The 16,417-nt window shown below is 46.2% G+C and overlaps 2 protein-coding genes across 2 annotated transcripts; one reads left to right on the forward strand and one right to left on the reverse strand.

Annotated features, from left to right (window-relative positions):
* The first annotated feature begins 435 nt into the window (after positions 1-435).
* Positions 436-2,363, forward strand: MARCKSL1 (MARCKS like 1). Its single transcript, XM_079325559.1, has 2 exons — positions 436-588; positions 1,160-2,363. Exons 1-2 carry the CDS (start codon positions 526-528, stop codon positions 1,730-1,732), a joined length of 636 nt encoding a protein of 211 aa, XP_079181685.1. The 5' UTR covers positions 436-525; the 3' UTR covers positions 1,733-2,363.
* Positions 2,364-5,023: 2,660 nt separating this feature from the next.
* On the reverse strand, positions 5,024-16,087 carry HDAC1 (histone deacetylase 1). The gene is made up of 15 exons (XM_079325879.1): positions 15,971-16,087; positions 12,549-12,661; positions 12,099-12,216; positions 11,840-11,914; positions 10,821-10,959; positions 10,167-10,308; positions 9,335-9,427; positions 8,168-8,276; positions 7,945-8,085; positions 7,492-7,600; positions 7,275-7,405; positions 6,481-6,627; positions 6,338-6,395; positions 5,482-5,695; positions 5,024-5,376 (listed from the first exon to the last, which is right to left on the reverse strand). Exons 1-14 carry the CDS (start codon positions 16,017-16,019, stop codon positions 5,668-5,670), a joined length of 1,452 nt encoding a protein of 483 aa, XP_079182005.1. The 5' UTR covers positions 16,020-16,087; the 3' UTR covers positions 5,024-5,376; positions 5,482-5,667.
* Between the last annotated feature and the right edge of the window lie 330 nt (positions 16,088-16,417).

A 16,417-nucleotide genomic window follows, 5' to 3' on the forward strand; every position in this document is an offset into this window, starting at 1 on the left:
TGGAGGGACAGGACCATGGGGGGACAGGATTGAGGTCACCTGCACCAGGACAGTCCTGGGGGTGACAGGAAAAGGCCAAGTGGCACCATGGGACCCTGCCAGGGGTGACAGGGATGGGGGGAGCAGCACCCCAAGGCTGACGGGGCTGGGGGGTTGGTGATGGGGACAGAGGCACCCAGGGGTTTTGGGGCTGGGGGGAGCAGCACCCTAAAGGTGTCAGGAATGGGGGGTGATGGGCTTGGAGGCAGAGACACCCCAAATCTGCCACAGCACCCTGGGGGTGACGAGAACCCACCCAGGGAAAGGGGTGCCGCCACTTTTGGCGGGGAGGGGGCTCGGCGGCCACCAGAACCCCCCCGGTACCGGGTGGGGCGGCGGCTCCAGCGCTGTCCCCCCGCCCCGGGGGCGGGCTCGGCCCCGTCCCGCCCCCGCCCCTCGCCTTATCAGCGGCCGGCGGGGGGCTCGCCCCACTCCCGCCCAGCGCAGCCGCCGCGGCGGGGCCGGCACCTCCCCAAGTGCCGCACCATGGGCAGCCAGGGCTCCAAGGCGGCGGGCGGAGACCCCGACACCGCCAAGGCCAACGGGCAGGTGGGTACGGGGGCACCGGGGAACCGGGGGCACCGTGCGCCCCGCCGGGGCGGGCGGCAGCGCGGACAAAGGCGCGGCGGGGAGGGCGCGGGGATGGAGATTTCCTTGCCCCGAGGGGGGATTTCTTTGCCCCCCAGGGGGATTCGCCTGCCCGGTGGGCACCGGGGGATGCGGCACCGCCCGCACCGCGCCCCGGGCTCCCCCCGGCACCGGGCGGGTCCCGTTCGCCGCCGCGCCCCGGTACCGGGAGTGGAGCGCGGGCGCCGCCCGGTGGTAACGGGCTAAACCCCCCCCCACACCGAGCGTATCTCCCCGTGAGACCCTAACCCAGGCGGGCTGCACCCCCTTTTTGGGGTTTTGCTTTTTTTTCGGCTGCTTTCCCTCGGGGGAAGCCCCGCTCTGTGCCCGGTGTTCCCCGTTTCCCCCGGGGGCAAACCCCCCTTCTCTCCCCGTCGTGCTGCCCCCACTCCCGTGTCCTTTTCCCCCCTCCCCGTTTTCCCGGCCGGGAGCCCTTTGTGGGGTGCGGGATTTTTTGGGGTGCCGGCGATGCCTAACGCGCTCCCCCCCGCAGGAGAACGGCCACGTGATCTACAACGGGGACATGACGCCCAAAGTGGGGGTCGAGGTGGCCCCCCAGAACGGGAACGGCTCGGCGGAACCCCCCAAGGAGGAGAGCGAGGGCGAAGCGGGCGGTGCGGACAGCATCGAACCCGCCCCGGCCGCCGCCGACAGCGGCGACCCCAAAAGCGACGGGGCCGCGGCCGCTAAGGACGCCCCGAAGAAGAAGAAGAAGTTCTCGTTCAAGAAATCCTTCAAGCTGAGCGGGATCTCCTTTCGCAAGAACAAGAAAGAAGCCGGGGACTCCTCTGGCTCCTCGCCCAGCGAGGAACAGGGCAAGAGCGAGGAGACCCCGCCGGGGGGGCTGCAACCCTCGGCTCCCCCCGAGGAGGGAGCGGCGGAGGAGCCGAGCGGAGCCGGGGCCGAGCCCGGGGATGGAGGAGAAGCCGCGGGGAGCAAAGAGGAGCAGGAGGAGGAGGAGGAGAAACAGCAGCAGGGAGGGGAGAGCCAGGGAGACACAGCCAAACCCGAGGAAGCCTCGAAAACCGCGGAGCCCACAACGAGCCCGGAGGAGAAGGAAGAGTAGAGGCCGCTCGGGCACCGTCCTCACCGGGGACTGTCACACCCCGCCCCAGCCCTGCCCCGATCGCCACGGACTCGCCACGATCGCCACGGACTCGCCCCGGACTCGCCCGCACCGCCCCGGCCCCCCAGGACTGACCGCACGCCCCGCACTCCCCGCAGGCATCGCTCGCCCCCCGCCCGGTAGAAAAGCTGGTTTGGATTCCCGCAGCCGCCACTTGGAGTAGTCTGAGCTGAATTCTTTGGGAAAAATTTAAAAAAAAAAAAAAATTATTAACAGCAACGATAATAAAATAAAACTGGGGAGGAAGATTTGTCCCGGACATCACTGGAGTTTACAGTTTGTAAGAACACGGATCCCAAATCCTGCTCTGGATCTCTCCAAGCTCCAGACTGTCCCCACTCCTCCCGCTCCCACTGACTGTTCAATGGAATTTTAAATTTTTTTTTCTAATTATTTTGTTGTTTTTTTTTCCTTTGTTTCTCAGTTTACATTCCTGGTTCTGACTTTTTCATTTCAAGTATTTCGTGCTTTTTATATAGAAATCGATGGTTTAAAAAGCTAATCTGGTTAGTTTTTTATAATGTCTTCTATTGGCTTAAAACCATAAAGCTTGTAAGTCCGCTGTGTTTAATTCTGCTTTAAGGGATAACTTTTAGGGTGTGGGGTGGAGAGAGGGAACCCTGCCAGCTGTATAATGTGAAGCCAACGTTGTTCTGTTTTTTTTTTTTTTGTTGTTTTTTTTTTCTCTCTGTAAATAATTTTTTAATGGCCAAAAAAAAAAAAAAAAAAAAAAAACCAACAAAAAAACCACTTGCATTGCAATTTTCTAACTTGTAAAAAAAAAAAAAAACCCAAACAAAAGCTGTAAGATTTGAAAAGAATAAATGGTGACCCCTTTCTGAGTCCTGGATGCCAGGGAAGGAACACGGCAGTTGCTTATTTAGCCCAACAGCTGCTGCGTTTAATCAGCTCGCTGTTAATTGACTGGCAGCAGATGCAGAGCCACAAAGGACTTTCCCATTTTATTTAATTTATTTATTTTTTTTCATCCCTTTTTTCCTGCTAAAAAAAAACGCCCCTCGGGATTTTTAAAGTGAAGCGAAATTCTTGATTCGAAGCTTAAGAGGGGGGGAGGTTTTAAAATTTAAATTTAATTTTGTTTTTTTTTTTTGGAGTAGGATTAGTTCCTCAGTGCTGAAAGCAGCACAAAAGGCGAGGGATGGGAGAGAAGATTTGCTGAACAAAGGGAATAAAAAAAAAAAAAAGGAGGCGACAATGGAACCTCGATGGTGTCACCTGCACTGGGATGGATTTTTCCCGAGGAAAGAGCAGAAAAAAAGCTGCTCCTATCATTGGGGTGGATTTTCCCAAAAAAAAAAAATGCAGCTCCTTCATTTCATGGCTTTGCTCCCCCAATTTTTTCAGTCCAGAAAAGCAGGAAAAAAAAAAAAATTGAAATAAAATCCCCAAAGCATTGTTTGCCCAATAGGCGCCACCCTGGTAAGGGCAAAGAGCATCCTGAGATTTGAGGTAGGTGGAAAAAAATCCCAAAATTCCAATTTTTTATCCCAAATGGATTCATTTCTTGGAGCAGAAGGGGTGAAATAAATGGGGTTTTTTGAACTCAAATTGGAATAAAATGGGATTTTCTGCAGAGCTGCAGGCTGGCAGCCATTTTAGGAATCCTGGAAAAGGGAATAATTCCCATTTAGAATTCCTGAGGTTTTGTTGCAAAAAGGGGAGAATTTCACAGGGGGAGGGAGGATGGATCCAAAAGGTCACTGAGAACACAAAAAGCTGATTTTTTTCTGCCTCTAAAAAACCAAATTATGGGGGTTTTGTGGCCATTTCAGGTGTAATTTAATTAATTAATTTCAATTTTCATCTTGGATTTGGGATAAAAACCAATTAAATTCAGCCTGAAGATGAATAAAGTTCATCCCTTCCCATCATTTTATTGTTTCACTCCAACCACAAAATAAGCTCAGGGATGAGAAACCAGCTGGAATTTGGGAATTTGGGAATTAAAACCACCCAAAATGAAGCTTGTGAGCAAAAAAAAAAAAAAATTCCTAAAATTATCGTGTTTTGAGTTCTTTTTTTTTTTTTTTTTTTTTTAGAGAGGGAGAATCTCAAGGTTGGGTTTAAAAAAAAAAAAAAAAAAGGAAATTATAGTTTACTAAAGAGATTCAGGCATTTTTTCATGGTAGGATAATGAAATAAATTAAATATTTTGGGGGATGGAATGAAATCAACTGAAAGAAGAAAGGAATTAATGCCTTATTTTTTTTCCTCAAATCTTAATTCCACCTCTTAATATTTTTTATTAATTGTTTTTGTTGAGATCTCCATTGAATTAATTGTGCAAAAAAAAAAAAAAATCAGGCCAGGCTCACACCAACCATAGAAATGGAGCAGTTTTATTACAAAGGTTGTGAAAATTCAAAATAAACGCATCTTTAAAAAACCACAATAAGATTTTTTTTCCCCTCCAGCCCCTCCCACATTCCCCAGACACAAAGTTCCACTGATCTCTGTCTTTGTTTCACATAAAAACACTGAAAATCAGAGTGAAAAACCTCACTCGGAGCCCAAAGAGACTTTAAAAACACGGTGAGGAGGGAAAAAAAAAAAGAGGAAAAAAAAAAAGGAATTAAAAAAATAAACCCTTTGAAAAAAGAACCTGTGTGAAGTTTTAGCAGCATTATTGGAGTTGAAAACCTCAGCAGTGCTTTCCCTGGAATTCCAGAGGGATCCCCTTGAGAAAAGAGAGCAGGCAGAAAAAAAATCAAAATTCTAAATATTCTTAATTTCTTTCCCCTCTTAAAAAAAAAAAAAAAAAAGTGGGTTTTTTTAAATTATTTTTTTTCCCCTTGAAGCTGTACAAAAGAAATCTGGGGGTGAGGAGCTGTAAAAATGCTCAGAGCCCCATCTGCTGTTTCCTCAGCAAGGCAACAGGGTGGAAAAAAAAATTAAAAAATTAAAAAATTTGGGATTTACTGGCCTGGGGAGGGAAGTGATGTTGGAAAAATTGGCTTAAAAATAAGGAAAAATTGGATTTTTTTTTTTCAAGAAAAGTTCTCAGCCAAACTCTGGGTTGGATTTGAGATTTTTGGGGTTTTAGCAGAAAAATGAAGCCAAAGGGGAAAAATTTTCTCCCCACTCAGAGAGGGGAATAATTAAAAAAAAACCAAAACAGGTAAAAAAATCTTCCCTCCCTGGAAGTAAATCAAATGCTTCCACAACACTTGGATCCAGATCTTGGAAAACTGATTTTTATTTTACATTTCCCAGATTTGGGCTCTGGGGCTGATTCACTTAAAAAAAAACCACCAAAAAAAAAAGGAAAAATTGGATTTTTCAGGTTTTTTTTCAGCTGCTTCATCTCTTTCCCCAAGTTTGCTGCAGGGAGGAACCAACTCAATTCAAGAACTGCACAATTCTGACCCTGAGAAGTGGCACCAGCTCACAGGTTTTTGTTTTTTGTGGGTTTTTTTTTTAGTTTCTTTTTGTCCTGGTGGAATCCAAGTGCAGAGCACAAAAGTCTCTTTGGGAATTCTCCCATTAAAAAAAAAAAAAAAAAATTAGGAAAAACAAGAATTGATGGCCATGTTTCCACCTAACCTGAAATGCAGACACTACTTCTACTTAAATTATTATTTTTTTTTTTCCCAAGGTTATTTCAGAAGGGAGGAAGTGATTTTTTTTTTTTTTTTTGTGTTTTTTTAAGTTTTTTTTTAAAGCCACACCAAGGAGGGGCAGTGGAAGGCAAAGAGTGAAATTCCCCTGCCTGCTCCCAGTGCAGCAAGGAATAATTTACAGTTCTCCAGTCATTTTATACAATTATATAGAAATATATACAGAAAACATATATAAAATAGAAATCCTGTGGGGTGGAGTTAAACCTATGACAACACCTGGTCAGCTGCAGCCACTCAGGTGGATTTTGTCTCTTCCTTCACCCTGGAGAAAGAAAAAAAAATATAAATTAAAAAAAAAAGATTTGGTTTAAATCAATAATTTGTATTAAACAATGAGGTTTTAAATAAAAGGTTTGGTTTAAATCAATAATTTGCATTAAACAATGAGGTTTTTAAAAAATATTTGGTTTAACTCAACAAAATGAGGTTAAAAAAAAAGATTTGGTTTAAATCAACAAAATGAGGTTTAAAAAAAAAAGATTTGGTTTAAATCAATAATTTGTATTAAACAATGAGGTTTTTAAAAAATATTTGGTTTAACTTAACAAAATGAGGTTTAAAAAAAAAGATTTGGTTTAAATCAATAATTTGCATTAAACAATGAGGTTTTTAAAAAATATTTGGTTTAACTCAACAAAATGAGGTTTAAAAAAAAAGATTTGGTTTAAATCAATAATTTGCATTAAACAATGAGGTTTTAAAGTGTTGCTTATCTCCTTCATTTTCAGCTAAAATTTAATATACTGCTGAAGGAAAAAGGTGGGGTTTTTTTTGTTTTGATTTTTTCAACCTTGAAAACTTCTTCTTGTGCCACAAAAAAGTGTCAAAAGTGACAAAAAAGTGTCACCCAAATTGTGACATGAACCCTGAACCCTCCCCTGGGCACAGGAGGAGCCAAACTCACCCTTTGGGTTCTGCTGCTGCTGCTTTTTCCTCTTTTGCTTTTTCTTCTTCCTTCTCCTCTGGAAAAACATGAAAAAAAATCAGATTAAAAAGGCAGAGAGCAGTGAGGAAATGAGAATTGAGTTGTGGCAGTTTTGTGCTCACCTTTTTTCTCCTCCTCCTCCTTCTCCTCCTCTGCTTTCACACGTTTGGTTTTCTTGAAATTGGTGATGTTTTTGCGTCCCCCCTCGCCCTCGTCCTCAGAATCTGAGAATTCCTCATCACAGGAGATTCTCTTGTTGGAATTTCGGACTGCCCAAGGAAAAGACAGAGCTTGGATCAGTATTTTTTAAAAATCAGTAAGTTCCTCAGTGTGAGTTATCAGTGTGGAGGTCATTAATCAGGATTAGGTTATGATAAAAATGTTTTTTTTTTAATTTTTTGAGGTGATGCCTTGTTAAGTGCTGCAGGATCACAGCTTGGATTAGGAACAGTGGGATGTCTAGACCTGCCAAATCTGTCTGCCAGATCCTAAGGGCCAAGCTGGAGAGAAAATTCCATTTTTTCACTGCTGGGATCACACTCAAGATTCTGTCCCAGCACTCAGCAGCTGCTGGAATTCTTCCTTTAAAAAATCAAAGTTTTTCCCATTCTGGAATCACCTGGCAGGAGAGATCCTGTCCTACAAAAATCCAGCAGGGAGGTGGGAATGGATTCAAATCAGAGAAGTTAAACAGGAATGAAAATCCTGGGACAGGTGAAGCTCCAGCTCCTCCCCAGGGTTTTTTGGGAACTCCACAAAATTCCAGCCCAAGGATTTGATTTTGATATTCCCACAAAGGGGGTGAAATCCTGGAGTCAGAATTAGATCTAAACCCTCCATCCTCCTCATGAGGAGTTCATGGATCCTGCTCAGTTTTGAGCTTTTCCCAGCACAATTCCCAACTCCCAGCACTCACCAGAAATTCGTTTTTCAGGATCATCCTCCTCCTCATCCCCACTGTCCTCCTGCACAGCATCCTCAGGAATTGGCTGCATCTGCACCCCAGGAGCATGGGGGAGCATCCTCAGGTTCTCAAAGAGTCTCTGCCTGCAGCCAGGGAAGGACACTTTGTCACCAAGGGCCACCCCCAAGGCCACCAGCCCCCCTGGGAGGGTCGTTCCCCTCACACTCACTTGATTTTCTCCAGGTATTCGTTGGTGTTCTGGTTGGTCATGTTGGAGGGGCTGATGTGGAGCTTGAAGTCTGGCCCAAAGTACTCAAAGTAGTCGTTGTATGGAAGTTCTGAGTGGGAGGAATTAAGGGTAATTAACAATAAATTATCAGCAGGAGCAGCTCCAACACTCAGCACATCCAAAAGGGCATCCAGGGGAAACTGAATGTCCACAGGGCATCCAAAAGGCATCACCCAGAGGAAAGGGAAGGCCAGGAGCAGCATTTGCCTGAGCTGTCAGTGGGGTGCAGTGATCCCCAGTCCTGCTGAGCCTCAGGGGGAGTTACCATTGGGGATCTCAGTGTCCAGGGCCACAGCATCACCCAGAGGAAAGGGAAGGCCAGGAGCAGCATTTGCCTGAGCTCTCAGTGGGGTGCAGTGATCCCCAGTCCTGCTGAGGCTCAGGGGGAGTTACCATTGGGGATCTCAGTGTCCAGGGCCACAGCAGTCTCGTAGGTCCAGCAGCGAGCCACGTTCCGGATCGTGTACCCCCCTCCTCCCAGCATCAGCATGGGCAGGTTAAAGCTCTTCACAAACTCCACACACTTGGCATGGCCTGCAGTGCCAAAAAAAAAAGGTCAGACTGGTGGCACAAATCTCAGTGGAGTGTCCTGCTGTGCCCCTGCTGCAGCTCCTACCTTTGATGGTGAGGTTGAAGCAGCCCAGCCTGTCCCCAGACAGGGAATCAGAACCACACTGCAGCACAACAGCGCTGGGCTGGAACGTCTCCATCACTTTGGAGATCACCTAAACAACAAAAGCTTTGTCACCCCCCTGCCCACAGGCCACTGTCACAGCAGCACAGTGACAGCCAGGGATGTGAAGCCACCCCTGGTGCTCCCACAGCTGCCCTCTAACACTGGGGCTCTCACACCCAGGAGCTCCTGCACAGACCCCGATTGTAAAGGGGGAACAGAGCCCTTGGTGAGCCTCACCACAGAAAACAACTCAATAAAACCCCACAAAAGCCTCAAGGACCAAGTGAGTGTGTTGGGTTGATGTGACAGAAATGTGGATTCTGTCACCATCTGTTAAACCAGGTGGGGCAGTGACCCTGATCTCCATGGAGATATCCTCTGCTAATGGGCCATCTTTAAACCAGCTGGGCAATCATCTTTATCTTTCCACAGCCCATCCTCCCTCCAGGAGATATCTCCTGTTAATGGGTCATTGTTTAAAACTGGGTGTGGCAGTGATTCTTATCTCTGTGGGAATTATCTCCTGTTAATGGGCCATTGTTTAAAACTGGGTGTGGCAGTGATCTTTATCTCCTGGCACACATTATCTGCTAATGGGCCATCTTTAAACCAGCTGGGCAATCATCTTCCCACAGCCCATCCTCCCTCCAGGAGATATCTCCTGTTCATGGCCATTGAGTCCCAGTGCATGACTGATAAAATTCCATCATCCCACTGGGAGATGCTCCACCCAGGGGGAGGAGCCAAACATTTCCTAATTAGGTAAAAAACTGAGATTTTGGACAGCAGTTACTTTCTTCCCACTGGATTCCAGAGGAAAGCCAGACCTTTCCACATCATCCCTGCACCTTCAGAGGAAACTGCACCTTCTCCAGGAGCACTGCTCCAGCTGAACCACATCTGCCTCTGCAGGAGGATGCAGCCACCATGGAATGGGACTGTGCCACCACCCTGACTGACTGACTGTGTCAGCTTGGATTCTGACTCTGGCATTGTTTGGGATTGTTCTTTGTAATACTGCGTTTCAAAGAGAAGCTTTTCCCTTTCTTGGCAGACAGCTGTCCTCCAAAGCAGGCCAGAGGATCCTGCAGAGGAGGATTGACTCACAGGTTTGAAAATGGCCTCGTAGGACTCGTCGTCGATGCCGTCCCGCAGCGGGTAATTCACAGCGTAGTATTTCCCTTTGCCTGCCCCGATGTCCTGGGGTGACAAAAACACCTGAGCTCACCAAAAATTTCACCAGAAACTCAAATCCTGCTCTAAATTGCCAAGGGAAGCTTGGATTCCACATCAAGGAAATATTTAATGGTATTAATGTTGTTAAATATTTACTGTAGGGATGTACAGCGGCGGGCTGGGCTGGTCAGATCAGTCAGTGAATCTGTTCAGTCACCAAATTCTACTTTAAATAAAAATATTTTACTCTGAAGTAATATATATTTTAATATCTCTTTTGTCACTCTTACACCCAAAGAGTTTATTAAAAATAGTTGTTTCATTTATTATGCAGGGTTGAAAAAATACAAATCCCGAGTGAAAGATGAGAAGATTTAAATTTAAAAAAATACAGTTCTGGTAAAAATCCCAGAAAAGTAAGTAAAGAACCTTTCAACCCTGAGAACAGAAGTTCTGGCAATGTCACAAGCTACAGGTGACACAGAAATGAGTCACTGCAGGAAATGCCAATATAAATCCACTCCCTCAGAAACCTTCACCCCAGAGTTTGTGGCACCAAGGTGACCCAAATGTCACCTTCAGGGTCATTTTTTTGGGATCACAACCCCACCAGAGAGACTGAGAGCAAAGATTTGGGGTTGAATAAATGATCAGTGAGCTTCCCATCCACACTTTTACCCTTAGAAAATGAGTGTCACACAGGGACAGCCAGGAAAGCTGGAAAAAAAAAACCCAAATTTCATGGGAATTTTGTAGTTCTCACCCTCAGGTCCCCAGTTCCTGGGAAATATTCTCCATATTTGTGGAAGGACACAGTCATGACCCTGTCTGTGGTGTAAAAAGCCTCCTCCACCCCATCCCCATGGTGGATGTCAATGTCAATGTACAGAACTCGCTGGTGGTACCTGGAAAAAAATCAGAATATTGCAATTATTCCCAGGAAAAAGTGCATCCAGAGCAAGGAAACTGTGAGAGGAGAATAAATTCCAGCCAGGATTTCCAGGGGAGGGAGCTGCAGGGAAGGAACAGAAAATGAAGTGATTTTTGCTGAGTTTTGGTCAGATTCAGCCCATAAAGTGCATTTTATGCCCATTTTTATGCACATTTTAATGTAGTTTTTAATGTAGTTTTTATGAAGTTTTTATGTAGTTTTTATTCAGTTTTTATGCAGTTTTTGATGCCCTCCCCCAGTGAGGTTTTCCTGGAGCCAGAAGCTGTCACAACCACAGGTGGGTGGCAGAGGGGAGGGACAAAGTGCAACAGCAAAAAATATAACATCCAAAAAAACTCCAAAATCCCTTTTGGGAGGAGAAGAGAGGGGAGCAGAGCTCAAAATAATAATTTTGAGGAGGGAAAAAAAAGAGAGGGAATAAAATAAAAATGCAAGAGGAGAAAGCAGTGAGGGTGCTGCCCATACTTGAGGAGCTCCAGGATGGCCAGGACGATGTCGTTGACGTAGCAAAATCCAGAAGCTTCTGATTTTTTGGCATGGTGGAGCCCCCCTGCCCAGTTCACTGCAATGTCTGTCTGCTGTTTGTTCAGCTTCACAGCACTGGCTGAAAAGGGAAAGCACACAGAGGTTAAAATAGGAGTGAAAAATTCTGAGAGAGAGCTGGAAGTGAAGCTCAAGCTCCTCTTTTTTTTGGGGGTTATATGAAGATCCAGTTCTTCACAAATCAAGGGGAAATGGGAAATATTTCTAATCCCTTCTTATTTTTGATTCAGAAAAATTCACACAAGTCAGCCCTCAGCAAACAGCTGGGGTCACACTGAAGGCAAGCTGGATTTCTCCAGGTTTTATCTGAGATAAATTCAGGTCATTGAGGTAAAAAAATTTCTCCTCTCTCAGCTCCTTCCATCAACTTTCTGCAAACTCTCAGGATCCAAATAAAACCTAAATTCTGTGGAATTCTCCAGCACTGGGAGCAGAGAGAGCACAGAGCTGCTTCAAAAGCTGCTGCTGGCACAGGAAATCCACACTGGAGGTGTCAGCAGCAGCCACAGAGCTCTCAGGTTGTGCACACAAACAGCTCCCCAGCAGCTTTTCTGGCAATGATGACAAAATAAAAAAAAATTCAATGTTCCAGCTCTCAAACCTTTCAGTTTCTGCTTTGCCTCATGTTCAGACTTGGTGGCTTTTTAAAAACAGCAGCTAAGTTACGTTAGGTTTTAGAACTTTTATTTTCATGTAAAACTCAGGGTTTTTTGTTTTTTTTTTTTTATTCAACTGTGCTGTTGTGGTTTTGTTTGAACTCCTGTCACTGGTGATGTAACAGAGCCATTCAGAGAGGCAACTCAAATTAGTGATTAACAAATGGAGAGGGATTCAACAGGCAAAGCTTGGAGAAATCTGGATTTCATTGTTAAATCAGCAATAGGATCAGAGACAGAACTATATAAAACACAATAAAAAATACACAGGATTTGTGATCTTACCAACAGAGCCTCCAGCAGAGAGCTGACAGAACTCAAAGAGCCCATCAAACACAGGGCAGTCCTCCCCAACATTAACTGGAAAAAGAGAAGAACCATTGCAATAAAACCAGAAATAAAATCCAACTCTTACACCACCATCTGGATTTGAAAAGTGGCCAAAAGTGTTAAACAAAATACAACTTCAACTCTAAAATATATAATAAAAACAAAGCTCTAAGAGTGGAAGCCAGGGGCTGTTGTGCCATTTCTAAGAACTCACATCTCTGCATCTGCTTGCTGTACTCAGACATGTTGTCAGGGCGGATGGACCTCAGGAATTTGATGTAATCATCACTGTGGTACTTGGTCATCTCCTCTGCATTGGCCTTGTGAGGACGCTGCAAGCACAGCAGGAGAACTCTGCAATCATCCCTCATTCCCATCCCCAACCCCTCATTTAACCCAAGGAACTCAATAAAGTATTAAACTGGCAGTGTTGAGTAAGAAAAATTGAAATTAAATTTATTTTCACATCTGTGCCGTTCCTGCCTTTCCAATTCAGTTTTCCTGTCTGAAGCACAGAACCTCTCACACCAACAATGAGCAAAAACCAGGAATACAACACCACAAATGGAGGTTTATTCCTTTCCTCTTGGAGAAAAGCTCCCACAATTAAAGCCTGAAACATAAATTATGTCATTTATTAATGAGCAGCCCCCCCCACACTTACATAAATCTCCATCTTCCTGTAGAGCCCATAGTTGAGCAGGAGGTTGTGGGTCATGCGGATCCTGTGGGGTTTCATGGGATGTCCTTGGCCATAATAATAATTCCCAACATCCCCTGGAAGCAGAAAACAGAAAAGAAATTCAGAAAGCAGAAAAAGAAATTCAGAAAGCAGAAAAAGAAATTCAGAAAGCAGGAAAGAAATTCAGAAAGCAGAAAAAGAAATTCAGAAAGCGGGAAAGAAATTCAGAAAGCAGGAAAGAAATTCAGAAAGCAGGAAAGAAATGCAGAAAGCAGAAAAAGAAATTCAGAAAGCAGAAAAAGAAATTCAGAAAGCAGGAAAGAAATTCAGAAAGCAGGAAAGAAATTCAGAAAGCAGGAAAGAAATTCAGAAAGCAGAAAAAGAAATTCAGAAAGCAGGAAAGAAATTCAGAAAGCAGGAAAGAAATTCAGAAAGCAGAAAAAGAAATTCAGAAAGCAGGAAAGAAATTCAGAAAGCAGGAAAGAAATTCAGAAAGCAGAAAAAGAAATTCAGAAAGCAGAAAAAGAAATTCAGAAAGCAGGAAAGAAATTCAGAAAGCGGGAAAGAAATTCAGAAAGCAGAAAAAGAAATTCAGAAAGCAGGAAAGAAATTCAGAAAGCAGGAAAGAAATTCAGAAAGCAGGAAAGAAATTCAGAAAGCAGGAAAGAAATTCAGAAGGCAGGAAAGAAATTGCTGGTAAATTCAGGAATTCCTGGAGAGGGAATTGCAGCCCTCTCTGGGATTTATTTCTTCACCTTCCTGGCACAGGGATTAATCCTCAAATAAGGTTTGGAAGTTCAGGGAAGGTGAGGCAGGGGATTTGGAATGGCACCAGTGGAAGGGGCTGGAATTGGTGCTGGATCATCTCCCAAAGCCAAACCATGGTTGTGGCAGCAGACAGAAGAGTTTTGGGCCAGAGGAGCTGAGGGCTGAGTGCCAGGAATGTGTGGCAGGTTTGAGGGAAGGCTGGGAGCAGGAGCCCCAGGGTTGAGGGGAGTTAATCCCAGCTCAGACAGTGACTCAGCCCACAGCAGGCAGCCTGTGCCTCACTTTCCTCCTGTTTACCCAAGGGAAATGGGATCCAGGGAACTCTGAACTCAGCAAGCACCACCCAGCTCTGCTCTCACAGCTCCATGTTGTCTGCACCCCTTGAAATCCTCCAGAGCATTCCCAGGAATGATTTTATGAGAATAAAATCACCTCCCCAGGTGGAATTTCTGCTCCGAGCTGAGCTCACACCACGCTGCTAACTTGAATAAAAATTGGGGTTTTGATTCCACCTCCTTTCCCAGAGGGACTCATTTCCCTGAAATTTAGAGGGATTTCACTTTCATATTTTCCTGGGAAACCAGACCAGGTTGTTCTTGGGGTTGAACAACTGCTGCTCCTTTTGGGAAGCAGGAGATGCAATCCAGTCTGGCTGGTGACTCAGTGGGGAAAATGAAAATTTCATCACCACTCTGCACCTTCAGCACCAGCAGTTTTTTCCTCTTGTGGACATGGATCTATTTTCAGGCAGGAAAAGGAGATGCCAGAGGTGAAAATCCCACATCCAGGCTGGAATTTACCTGTCTGTGGAGCTCTGGGGGAATGTTCTGTGTTTCCAGTTAAACTTTTTTTTTTTTTTTAATTTTTTTATTTTTCCCCCAGTGAAAATTTTTTTTTTTTCCTGAAATTTTGGAAACCCACCATGGTGTTTTCCCATCCTGCTAGTTTTAGGGATGGATTTTATTCTCTCTAAATTAAAATTTGGGGAACTTGGAAGAAATGTTTGAGGTTCTGCTTTGAAAATATCAACATAGAATTGTGTGAAGGTTTTTAAAAAATCACCATCAGCTGTCCAGGGAATGCCCTGGGTCAGCCCTGAGCTCCTGTTCCCTGTGCTGAGCACATCCCAAGCCCTGTCAGAGCAGATTAAGGAGTGTGAATTTAGCAGGTTAAGTAAATCCCTTCAGAGAAATTCCATCCAAAGCCCTCAGGATTCCATAAAACACCCAAATTCCTCCATCCCATGAAATTCAGGGAATTCCCACACCAGGTTGAGCTGTTTTAACCTCCCAGCATGGAAAATGAAAAGGCTCAAATAAACAAATTATTTAATTTTTCCCTTCAGTAAAAGCAGCTTTTGACTCCTCAGCTGTGGAGGTTTGAGAGCTGCTAAGAAAAGAACTGCAAAAAAAAGAAAAATATTTGATAAAAAAAAAAAAAAAGGCACTGAAACCTCACCACTGAGTATAGAACCTAAATTTGTGAAATTCCTGCACAGCAAAGACCTGCAGGGCAGCAGCACTTCAAACAAAACAACTGCTTATTTTGTATTTCACATATAATTAAGTGCCTTTAAAAATTATAACCCAGCAGGGCTGAAAACCTCACATTTGAGGAATAAAAAGTTACATTTTTAGAGGGGAAGAAAAAAAAAAGCCCTCAGCATAGGATTTGGAAGAGCCTCCAGCACTGGGTACATCCTTTGAGAGGGGAAAAAAAGTTGCAAGAACAAGTTTTTATTTTATTTTGGGCTAAAAAAGATGATGGAACAGAGAATTGCACAACAGAAAATGAGCCAGGGCTCCAAGTCAGCCCTTTAAAGGGAAGGGGAGAAGGGGAGGACTGGGACCAAAATCCACAAAAAACCCCAAAATTCACAACCCACAAGTGAGGGATGCTGCTGGACAGGAGCTCCCTGCAAACAGCCATGCAGGCTCCAAGAATATTTTTATTTTTGTTCACTCCTGAGCCAAAATCACCATCCCAGGAGTGACTTTTCCTCCTCAGAGCTCCCCAAAATCCTCCTCCAGCATCTAAGCATCCAAATTCTCTCGTGGTCTCCTTCCCCATCTCCCAAATCCCCAGATCTCCATCCCTCTGCTCTTCCCATCCTCCTCCCCAGTGCTGCCCCTCAACCCCATTAAAAACCCCACAAAATCCCCTGATCTCCCCTGTCCATCACTGCCCTCAGCATCCATCCCTGGGACCCCTCACAACCTTCAGAGCCCCCCAACTCCATCTCCTCCTCCAGGGATCCCCCATTACCAACCTCTGATCCCACCCTCAGCACCCTCATTCCCCCTCAGGGACCCCCAAATCCTCCCCAGTGACCCCTCACAACCTTTAAACCCCCTCAGTTCCATCTCCTCTAGGGATCCCCCATTACCAACCTCTCATCGCACCCCCATCCTCCCTCAGGGACCCCCCCGCTGACCCCATTACCCCCAATGACCCCTCACCCTCAGTAATCTCCATCTCCCCCATTCTCCCCTCATCCCTCGCCGCCTCCCCTCAACCCCGCCCCTTCCCACACCGTCCCCCCCGTCACCGATGCCCCCTTAGCCCCTCACGCCCCCCAGCCCCGGGACGGCTCCCCCGCGGCCCGGCGGCCCCGCCGGGTGCCCGTAGCCCCTCACCATCGTAGTAATAGCAGACTTTGCGCTTCGTGCCCTGCGTCAGCGCCATTTTCCTGCCTCCCCTCACAGCGCCCGACCCGCCGCCGTGCCGCGCAACCAACCCTGCCCGCCCCGGGCCCGCGGCCCCGCCTCCCGCGCCATTCTGTCCAATCACAGCTCTCCCTCCCGCCCCCTCCCGCTCGCTGACCAATCACAAGCCGCAGCGGCAGCTAGCAGGTTAGAGTGAGCGCCGGGGGCGCTTGGGCTGTACCACTGTGGTAGGGGACGGGGGGGTGGCTGTACCATCTCTGAGGGGGGGGTAAAAGAGGAGAGGGTCCAGGTGGGCGGGGAGGAACCATTCACCGGAGATGGGGGGGGGGCAGGTGGGGCTGAACCATCCCAGGGGAGGGGGGTTCCCAACACAGGGCTGACCCACGTGGGTGGGCGAGAGAGGGGCAGGGGGGGCTC

The sequence above is a fragment of the Erithacus rubecula genome (assembly GCF_903797595.1).
Source record: "Erithacus rubecula genome assembly, chromosome: 23".
Classification (NCBI taxonomy): Eukaryota; Metazoa; Chordata; class Aves; order Passeriformes; family Muscicapidae; genus Erithacus; species Erithacus rubecula.

Coding starts and splice junctions, on each gene's coding strand:
- HDAC1 (XM_079325879.1), bottom strand. CDS start 16,019: ATGGCGCTGACGCAGGGCACGAAGCGCAAAGTCTGCTATTACTACGAT. Junction 8,086..8,167: donor CTTCAACCTCACCATCAAAG/GTAGGAGCTGCA, acceptor TTGGCACTGCAG/GCCATGCCAAGTGTGTGGAG. Junction 7,601..7,944: donor GGACACTGAGATCCCCAATG/GTAACTCCCCCT, acceptor CCTCCCACTCAG/AACTTCCATACAACGACTAC.
- MARCKSL1 (XM_079325559.1), top strand. CDS start 526: ATGGGCAGCCAGGGCTCCAAGGCGGCGGGCGGAGACCCCGACACCGCC. Junction 589..1,159: donor CCGCCAAGGCCAACGGGCAG/GTGGGTACGGGG, acceptor TCCCCCCCGCAG/GAGAACGGCCACGTGATCTA.